This window comes from Salmo trutta, unplaced genomic scaffold (assembly GCF_901001165.1).
Source record: "Salmo trutta unplaced genomic scaffold, fSalTru1.1, whole genome shotgun sequence".
NCBI lineage: Eukaryota > Metazoa > Chordata > Actinopteri > Salmoniformes > Salmonidae > Salmo > Salmo trutta.
This window is the reverse complement of record NW_021822962.1, coordinates 3738450-3749408: the sequence shown is the minus strand read 5'-3', so window position 1 is coordinate 3749408 and position 10959 is coordinate 3738450. Positions and strand designations below refer to the sequence as shown.

At 42.5% G+C, this 10959-nt stretch overlaps 1 protein-coding gene across 1 annotated transcript in view; it reads right to left on the bottom strand.

The window, feature by feature from the left end:
- Positions 1–6348: 6348 nt before the first annotated feature.
- The window catches only part of LOC115187653 (oxysterol-binding protein-related protein 3-like), a 55593-nt gene continuing 50982 nt past the window's right edge, over positions 6349–10959 (bottom strand). The window contains exon 17 of the mRNA XM_029746622.1: positions 6349–9509. Within this exon, the coding sequence (XP_029602482.1) occupies positions 9413–9509 (97 nt within the window). The 3' untranslated portion in view covers positions 6349–9412. The remainder of the gene's footprint in view (positions 9510–10959) is intronic.

Below are 10959 nucleotides of genomic sequence, written 5' to 3'. Positions count from 1 at the left end.
CATTCCCAGTGGGTCAGAAGTTTACATACACTCAATTAGTATTTGTTAACATTGCCTTTGTCATGACGTTGCCCTCTTTGAGTACAGGGAGGACAGTTGACCCCCTCCCCCTTGCACCATCCCCCAACCTACCTCCCCCCACCCAGGCCCTGTGTGAAGGGGTGGTAAAATTCTAAGAGGAGAATCTCCTGCCACATGGCCCATAGAAAGACACAGGAAATTCTTCCAACTCACAGAATTGGGGAACCGAACGACATTTATGTTCTGGAGAAGGTATATAAGATTGGTGAAGAATCCAGCTACGAACTGGTCCGCTTGGAACAATTTTGGGATACTCAGAAGAGACAATATAGCCATATTACCATAAAACTGTTTATATAATAGCCTCAGCTATGGGACTTGCATCCAAATGGTGGTATAAAATGTATTAATAAGGATAAAGCTATTTGTAATACATTGAGATGCTATGTACTGATGTTAATGTGATAGAATTGTATTTCTGTACCAAGCTTAACTCAGTCATCGGCACGCCCCCAGGGACACAGACAGGACCAGGCGTCATGTGACAAGCCTGTTCTATGTTCACTATAAAACCCCACCCTGATTTACTTTCTTGAGACCAGCTTACCTCAGAAGAGAGAGCCAAGGTTTGACCCCCAATTCCTCTACTGAAAGTTAACTATACCACATGGTTAAACTTTTAGACTATCGAGACCGACAGAATAAGAACAAGTCTTTGATATTAATTATTAGTCTGCAGCTAAGTAAATTATATCATTGAACGCGAAGACCAACGAAACATCCATTCTATGACGACATTAATGAATGTTGCTTTGAAAGATCCATTCTAACCGAGAGAGAGAACTCTCCAACAGAACGACTCTCCAACAAGGATCCCGACGACACACTGAGCGTAAATATATATTGATTGCAATTGTTCCCGAATGAGTGAGCGTTCATGTGCAAAGGATTAGCATATCAATTGTTCATATTAATGAACTCTGTGTGCCTCCTCAGCTGACCTTTTATGACCCTTTGTTTAACAAGACACCAGCTATGCCTGTTTAGCCCACTAGGGCACATTACTCTACCAGTTCTTTGTGACGATAATTACTGTTTGTATGCTTTCTGTGAATTACTTAGTTTAGTAAATAAATGATTTTAAGACAATTGATGTATGGATGACTTTAGTAAAGGCTGGATTCGTGCAGATACAACAATTTACGACGTTTGGAATGAGACTGGACGCGAGGTAAAATACACCATTTAAACCAGAAGATAATCGGCCTATACTATAATAGAATACAATATATAATGTTATAATATAGGAAAGTTATATTAGGAAAATTATAACTTTGTAATCTGAATATTTTCCTTGGTGCCCCGATCTCCTAGTTAATTACAATTAAACGATTAATCAGTTTAATCGCGTGATAATAATTACAGGGAGTTAATTGATAAACATGTCTTCAGTTTAATGGTACCCCAAAGACACGACACCTTTAAATTGTTTAACTTGGGTCAAACGTTTCAGGTTGCCCTCCACAAGCTTCCCACAATAAGTTGGGTGAATTTTGGCCACCCTGACAGCTGGTGTAACTGAGTCAGGTTTGTAGGCCTCCTTGCTTGCACACACTTTTTCAGTTCTGCCCATACATTTTCTATAGAATTGAGGTCAGGGCTTTGTGATGGCCACTCCAATACCTTGACTTTGTTGTCCTTAAGCTATTTTTCGACAACAAGAATGCTTGGGGCCAATGTCCATTTGGAAGACCTATTTGCGACCAAGCTTTAACTTCCTGACTGATGTCTTCCCACGGGGGACCAGTACAGGAATTAATAAAAAAAATAAAAAATAAATAACATATATGAAATGTATGCATTCACTACTGTAAGTCGCTCTGGATAAGAGTGTCTGCTAAATGACTAAAATGTAAAATGTAAAAAATGTCTTGAGATGTTGCTTCAATATATCCACATAATTTTCCAACCTCATGATGCCATCTATTTTGTGAAGTGCACCAGTCCCTCCTGCAGCAAAGCACCCCCACAACATGATGCTGCCTCCCCCGTGCTTCACGGTTGAAATGGTGTTCTTCGGCTTGCAAGCATCCCCCTTTTTCCTCCAAACATAACGATGGTCATTATGGCCAAACAGTTCTATTTTTGTTTCATCAGACCAGAGGACATTTCTCCAAAAAGTACAATCTTTGTCCCCATGTGCAGTTTCAAACCGTAGTCTGGCTTTTTTATGGCAGTTTTGGAGCAGTGGCTTCTTCCTTGCTGAGCGGCTTTTCAGGTTATGTCGATATAGGACTCGTTTTACTGTGGATATAGATACTTTGTACCTGTTTCCTCCAGCATCTTCACAAGGTCCTTTGCTGTTGTTCTGGGATTGATTTGCACTTTTCGCACAAAAGTACGTTCATCTCTAGGAGACAGAACGCGTCTCCTTCCTGAGCGGTATGACGGCTGCGTGGTCCCATGGGGTTTCTATTTGCACACTATTGTTTATACAGATGAAGGTGGTACCTTCAGGCCTTTGGAAATTTCTCCCAAGGATGAACCAGACTTGTGGAGGTCTACAATTTTTTTCTGAGATCTTGGCTGATTTCTTTTGATTTTCCCATGATGTCAAACAGAGGCACTGAGTTTGAAGGTAGGCCTTGAAATACATCCACAGGTACATCTCCAATTGACTCAAATTATGTCAATTAGCCTATCAGAAGCTTCTAAAACCATGACATCATTTTCTGAAATGTTCCATGCTGTTTAAAGGCACAGTCAACTTAGTGTATGTAAACTTCTGACCACCTGGAATTGTGATACAGTGAATTATATGTGAAATAATAATTACATGTGAATAAAAATTGATGTCCTAACCGACTTGCCAAAACTATAGTTTGTTAACAAGAAATTTGTGGAGTGGTTGAAAAACAAGTTTTAATGACTCCAACCTAAGTTTATGTAAACTTCCGACATACACTTAGGTTGGAGTCATTAAAACTTGTTTTTCAACCACTCCACAAATTGGCTGTCATGAAGACCGCCACAGGAAAGGAAGACTCAGAGTTACCTCTGCTGCAGAGGATAAGTGCATTAGAGTTAACTGCACCTCAGATTACAGCCCAAATAAATGCCTCAGAGTTCAAGTAACAGACACATCTCAACATCAACTGTTCAGAGGAGACAGTGTGAATCAGGCCTTCATGGTCGAATTGCTGCAAAGAAACCACTACTAAAGGACACCAATAAGAAGAAGAGACTTGCTTGGGCCAAGAAACACAAGCAATGGATATTTGACAGGTGGAAATCTGTCCTTTGGTCTGATGAGTCCAAATGTGAGATTTTTGATTACAACCGCCGTGTCTTTGTGAGACACAGAGTAGGTGAACGCATGATCTCCGCATGTGTTGTTCCCCCGTGAAGAATGGAGGTGTGATGGTGTGGGGATGCTTTACTGGTGACACTGTCTGTGATTTATTTAGAATTCAAGGCACACCAGCATGGCTACCACAGCATTTTTACCAGCTATACGCCATGCCATCTGGTTTACGCTTAGTGGCACTATCATTTGTTTTTCAACAGGACAATGACCCAAAATACACCTCCAGGCAGTGTAAGGGCTATTTGACCAAGGAGAGTGATGGAGTGCTTCATCAGATGACCTGGCCTCCACAATTACCTGACCTCAACCCATATGGTTTGGGATGAGTTGGACCGCAGAGTGGAGGAAAAGCAGCAAACAAGTGCTCAGCATATGTGGGAACTCCTTCAAGACTGTTGGAAAAGCATTCCTAATGAAGCTGATAGAGAGAATACCAAGAGTGTGCAAAGCTGTCATCAAGGCAAAGGGTGGCTATTTTGAAAAATATAAAATCTAAAATGTATTTTGATTTGTTTAACACTTTTTCGGTTACTACATGATTCCCTATGTGTTATTTCATAGTTTCACTATTATTTACAATGTAAAAAATTGCAAAAATAATGAAAAACTCTTGATTGAGTAGCTGTGTCCAAACTTTTTACTGGTACTGTATATACTGTGTATCATTCCAAAACACTCTATCCACCAATTATTCACGTGTCTTTTATAATCAGAAATGATTGCTTATGGGTTCCTTCATGTGTGTGTAAAATATTACTGTTCTCAGATTTTTTATTCATAGACTTTATATGTATATATTTTCTTGTTGCTAAACGCTATTCTGTATATATCCATTGTTTAGCTGGAAAGGGATGTTTGTATCCTGTATATTTGACTGTGATATGTGGTTGTCTCACCTAGCGATCTTATTAAGTTGAATGCATTAACTGTAAGCCACTCTGGATAAGATGTCAAATGTAAATACTTTACATACATACACTATATACACAAAAGTATGTGGACACAAGAACTGTTCGTCGGGAGCTTCATGAAATGGGTTTTCATGGCCGAGCAGCCGCACACAAGCCTAAGATCAACATGTGTAATACCAAGTGTCGGCTGGAGTGGTGTAAAGCTCGCCGCCATTGGACTATGGAGCAGTGGAAAAGCGTTCTCTGGAGTGTTGAATCACGCTTCACCATCTGGCAGTCTGATGGACGAATCTGGGTTCATGGGATGCCAGGAGAACGCTACTTGCCCCAATGCATAGTGCCAACTGTAAAGTTTGGTGGAGGAGGAATAATGGTCTGGGGCTGTTTTTCATGGTTCGGGCTAGGCCCCTTAGTTCCAGTGAAGGGAAATCTTAATGCTACAGTATATAATGACATCCTAGACAATTCTGTGCTTCCAACTTTGTGGCAACAGTTTAGGGAAGGCCCTTTCCTGTTTCAGCAAATGGTTTGTTGAGATCGATGTGGAAGAACTCGACTGGCCTGCCCAGAGCCCTGACCTCAACTCCATCGAACACCTTTGGGATGAATTGGAACGCCGACTGCAAGCCAGGCCTACAGTAATTGGCCAACAATAGTGCCCGACCTCACTAATGCTTTTGTGGAATGAGATGTTCGACGAGCAGGTGTCCACATACTTTTGGTCATGTAGTGTATCTCATATTATTTTATTGAATTTTTAAATCTTTTAAAAAATATAACATTTGTACAGTTCTCTATTAAAAATGTAGTTATTTGTCACATTTGACTGTGTAAAACCTAGCGTTACTACTTTTCCTCTGAGACTGAGGTATATAGCGTTTTGCAACAAAACATGATTATTTGTTTCTCCCATTCTTGTCTGTAGATCCTCTCAAGCTCTGTCAGGTTGGATGGGGAGCGTCGCTGCACAGCTATTTTCAGGTTTCTCCAGAGATGATCGATCGGGTTCAAGTCCGGGTTCTTGTCCCGAAGCCACACCTGCGTTGTCTTGGCTGTGTGCTTACTCTCGTGGTCCTGTTGGAAGGTGAACCTTCTCCCCAGTCTGAGGTCCTGAGCGCTCTGGAGCAGGTTTTCATCAAGGATCTCTCTGTACTTTGCTCCGTTCATCTTTCCCTCGATCCTGACTAGTCTCCCAGTCCCTGCCGCTTAAAAACATCCCCACAGCATGATGCTGCCACCACCATGCTTCACTGTAGGGATGGTGCCAGGTTTCCTCCAGACGTGACACTTGGCATTCAGGCCAAAGAGTTCAATCTTGGTTTCATCAGACCAGAGAATCTTGTTTCTCATGGTCAGAGTCCTTTAGGTGCGTTTTGGCAAACTCCAAGTGGGCTGTCATGTGCCTTTTACTAAGGAGTGGCTTCCCTCTGGCCATTCTACCATAAAGGCCTGATTGGTGGAGTGCTGCAGAGATGTTTGTCCTTCTGGAAGTTCTCCCATCTCCACATAGGAACTCTGGAGCTCTGTCAGAGTGACCATCGGGTCCTTGGTCACCTCCCTGACCAAGGCCCTTCTCCTCTGATTGCTCAGTTTGGCCGGGTTGCCATCTCTAGGAAGTCTTGGTGGTTCCAAACTTCTTCCATTTAAGAATGATGAAGGTCACTGTGTTCTTGGGGAAATTCAATGCTGCAGAAATGTTTTGGTACCCTTCCCCAGATCTGTGCCTCGACACAATCCTGACAATTCCTTCGACCTCAAGGCTTGGTTTTTGCTCTGACATGCACTGTCAACTGTGGGATCTTATATAGACAGGCATGTGCCTTTCCAAATCATGTCCAATCAATTGAACTTACCAGTTGTAGAAAGATCTCAAGGATGATCAATGTAAACAGGATACAGGATGCAACTGAGCTCAATTTCGTGTCTCATAGCCAAGGGTCTGAATACTTATGTAAATTAGGTAAGAGAATACAATGTTACCAGTGTTTGACATGGGGGAGGGGCCAGTAACTTTATGATCAAACTTGATCAATATAGAAGCAACGGTCATTTTTCATACTTTGGTCATCAATACTTTAATCTGGTTTCCTTCAAATATCATCCAATTTCATGAAAAACATGATTTTGACTGTTCATGACCTTTAAACAATAAAAGCTAAATCACCAACATTTCTGAAAATGGATATATAGCATTTTAGAATGAAACTTCAAAAACATACTTCATTCTTTAAAGAATTCCTCCTCACACAAACACACGTGCCCTTCTGAAACATTTCAGTTTGTTTATAAACAGAAATTAGAGTAAAATGCAATATAGTTCACCCAGTAAGGCATTAGACAGGTGCAGAATAAATATTTGACATGTACACCTTCTCAATGGTGTTACAAGTACCATGGAATCTCATCTCAGAGGTAGAAAACCGCATGTGTTAAGACAGTGTTGTACAGTCAACAGCTGTGCTAATGTAGACTAGTAGCTAAGTTAGCGAGGAGCGGCAATACAAAAAGGGAAGGATTATTTTACAGTCTTTGCAGAACCAACAAGGCTAGTAATTCATTCTTTAGTACCTTGTTGAAGTATACAGTATTTCTTATGTGTTCTATTCTGCACGATGAGACACTACAGGTGGAAAAACAGGACACAATTTTTGCATAATAGTCCCTGCATTCGAAGGGTATGCTATATAAAGACGCTACATTAATACACTACTCGGATAAATGTTGTCTATTAAGGCAATAAACTGGATAAACTCTCAAATGAAAAAATGAAAACAACAATGAATTATAAACCAGCAACATGCGTGGGGGGGATAATGGATAGTACATGGACAGGTAAATGATGGACAGCAGATGGATATGTGAATGATGGACAGTAGATGGACATGTGAATGATGGATAGTAGATGGACATGTGAATGATGGACAGTAGATGGACATGTGAATGATGGACAGTAGATGGACATGTGAATGATGGACAGTAGATGGACATGTGAATGATGGATAGTAGATGGACATGTGAATGATGGATAGTAGATGGACATGTGAATGATGGACAGTAGATGGACATGTGGATGATGGACAGTAGATGGACATGTGAATGATGGATAGTAGATGGACATGTGAATGATGGATAGTAGATGGACATGTGAATGATGGACAGTAGATGGACATGTGAATGATGGATAGTAGATGGACATGTGAATGATGGACAGTAGAGGGACATGTTAATGATGGACAGTAGATGGACATGTGAATGATGGATAGTAGATGGACATGTGAATGATGGATAGTAGATGGACATGTGAATGATGGATAGTAGATGGACATGTGAATGATGGACAGTAGAGGGACATGTTAATGATGGACAGTAGATGGACATGTGAATGATGGACAGTAGATGGACATGTGAATGATGGACAGTAGATGGACAGGTGAATGATGGATAGTAGATGGACATGTGAATGATGGACAGTAGATGGACATGTGAATGATGGACAGTAGATGGACATGTGAATGATGGACAGTAGATGGACATGTGAATGATGGACAGTAGATGGACATGTGAATGATGGACAGTAGATGGACATGTGCAAGAGGGTAAGTCCCAAATGGCACCCTATTCCCTTTAGCGTATGATGCACTACTTGGGCCCATAGGGCTCTGGTCAAAAGCAGTGCACTATGTAGGGAATAGGGTGCCATTTGAGGCGTAACCAATGAGACGGACAGAGCAGCAGGACTCCAGCCCCCAGAGCCAGCCTGGGTCACAGTACAGACAGGAAGTCCAAGCATGGTCGTGTTCATAAGTGCACACCGTAACTGAAAACAAAAAATTAAGTTTCTTATTGGACTGGAAGTTCAGGTAGTTCCCTCCGTTGCAGTCTGTTTTCTTCCGTTTGGTGCCTTATGAACGCACAAGCGTTTCTTATTGGACAAGCTCAGGTAGTCCCTCCCTGTTTCAGTCCTGTGCCTAATAAACATGACCCAGGTGTGTGACCAGTGGCCACAGAAGTCACACTAAGGTCACCACAACACTGGACAGTCCAGGTGGTGATAGTCTGGTTCCCTCCTCAGGTCACCACAACACTGGACAGTCCAGGTGGTGATAGTCTGGTTCCATCCACAGGTCACCACAACACAGGACAGTCCAGGTGGTGATAGTCTGGTTTCCTCCTCAGGTCACCACAACACTGGACAGTCCAGGTGGTGATAGTCTGGTTTCCTCCTCAGGTCACCACAACACAGGACAGTCCAGGTGGTGATAGTCTGGTTCCCTCCTCAGGTCCCCACAACACTGGACAGTCCAGGTGGTGATAGTCTGGTTCCCTCCTCAGGTCACCACAACACAGGACAGTCCAGGTGGTGATAGTCTGGTTCCCTCCTCAGGTCACCACAACACAGGACAGTTCAGGTGGTGATAGTCTGGTTCCCTCCTCAGGTCACCACAACACAGGACAGTCCAGGTGGTGATAGTCTGGTTTCCTCCTCAGGTCACCACAACACAGGACAGTCCAGGTGGTGATAGTCTGGTCCCCTCCTCAGGTCACCACAACACAGGACAGTCCAGGTGGTGATAGTCTGGTTTCCTCCTCAGGTCACCACAACACAGGACAGTCCAGGTGGTGATAGTCTGGTTTCCTCCTCAGGTCCCCACAACATAGGACAGTCCAGGTGGTGATAGTCTGGTTCCCTCCTCAGGTCACCACAACACAGGACAGTCCAGGTGGTGATAGTCTGGTCCCCTCCTCAGGTCACCACAACACAGGACAGTCCAGGTGGTGATAGTCTGGTTTCCTCCTCAGGTCCCCACAACACAGGACAGTCCAGGTGGTGATAGTCTGGTTTCCTCCTCAGGTCACCACAACACTGGACAGTCCAGGTGGTGATAGTCTGGTTTCCTCCTCAGGTCACCACAACACAGGACAGTCCAGGTGGTGATAGTCTGGTTTCCTCCTCAGGTCACCACAACACTGGACAGTCCAGGTGGTGATAGTCTGGTTCCCTCCTCAGGTCACCACAACACTGGACAGTCCAGGTGGTGATAGTCTGGTTCCCTCCTCAGGTCACCACAACACTGGACAGTCCAGGTGGTGATAGTCTGGTTCCCTCCTCAGGTCACCACAACACTGGACAGTCCAGGTGGGCAAAGCCTGGATCGCTCCTCAGGTCCCAGTAAGTGTTGTTGCTAACCCAGGTGTCATCCTTTGATTTCCTGTGGACAACAGAAAGACATATTCTTTACCTGAACTGAATAATGAAATACCTTCTAAAAAGAACCAACAACAAAAAGATCATGATGCAAAACACAGCCTCATCATTATCATCAGCCTCATCAGCCTCATCAGCCTCCTCACGTTTTTGCTTTTTATTATAAGTGCTCTATCTTGAAAACTTGACTGCTTACATTTTTGTGGATTGTATTAACAGTTGACTAATGAGCAAAATACTAAAATTAGACTGTTTTTGAACTATGCCTTCAACACTCACAAACTCGCCATCAGAATTGAATGGAAACTGAGAACCAGCTACTGAACATGGAGTAACCTAATGTTCCCATGGACATGTTACATGTCTGGTGTGTCTGTTGTGGTACATGTACATCTATATAGGTACATCCGTATTGTGTTATAAACTGGGTGGTCCGAGCCCTGAATGCTGATTGGCTGAAAGCCGTGGTAAATGAGACCGTATAACACGGGTATGACAAAACAATTATTTTTACTGTTGTAATTACATTTGTTACCAGTTTATAATAGCAATAAGGCACCTCGGGGGATTGTGGTATAAGGCCAATATACCACGTCTAAGGGCTGTATCCAGGCGCGTTGCGTCGTGCATAAGAACAGCCCATAGCCGTGGTATATTGGCCATATACCACACTCTCTCCTGCCTTATTGCTTTAATAAACCCAGTGGGAATAAATGCAGGTTGAGTTTAGCTGTGGAGATGTATTAGAACAGGGCTGCCAACATTTTTTCCCAAGGGCCCCCTTTATAAGAAAAATAAAGTCTAGACCCAATGTTATTCCGCTACCAAATACGTTTTATTATTATAATTTATTTCAACCCTCAATTTAATTGTACGTATTCTCTTTTACAGAAAGGGCCCGATTCCCACCTGAGTTAAACGTGAGTAAATGGAACGTAATTATCTGAACTTGATCTAAAGCATGAGAATAGCGTGATGTTCACCTGCTATTGGTTTAGGGTGGAGATTGAATACATGAAGGTGCGGTGGAGGTGTGTCTACAGATACGGCGGATTCTAACAACTTTTACGTGCTAGGAAACTATGAATAAGGTCTAGCAAACCTACCGATTCCAAGTGGAAAAAGCATCAGATTACTTTTGTTTTCCAATCAAAAAAGAACCATTCTCCATGCACTGTAATTTACAACTTGATCAGAGCTATTGATTTAGAGCTAAGTAAACGAGTACTTGATCAGAGCTATTGATTTAGAGCTAGGTAAACGAGTACTTGATAAGAGCTATTGATTAGAGCTTGGTAAACGAGTACTTGATAAGAGCTATTGATTAGAGCTAGGTAAACGAGTACTTGATAAGAGCTATTGATTTAGAGCTAGGTAAACGAGTACTTGATTAGAACTAGGTAAACGAGTACTTGATCAGAGCTATTGATTTAGAGCTAGGTAAACGAGTACTT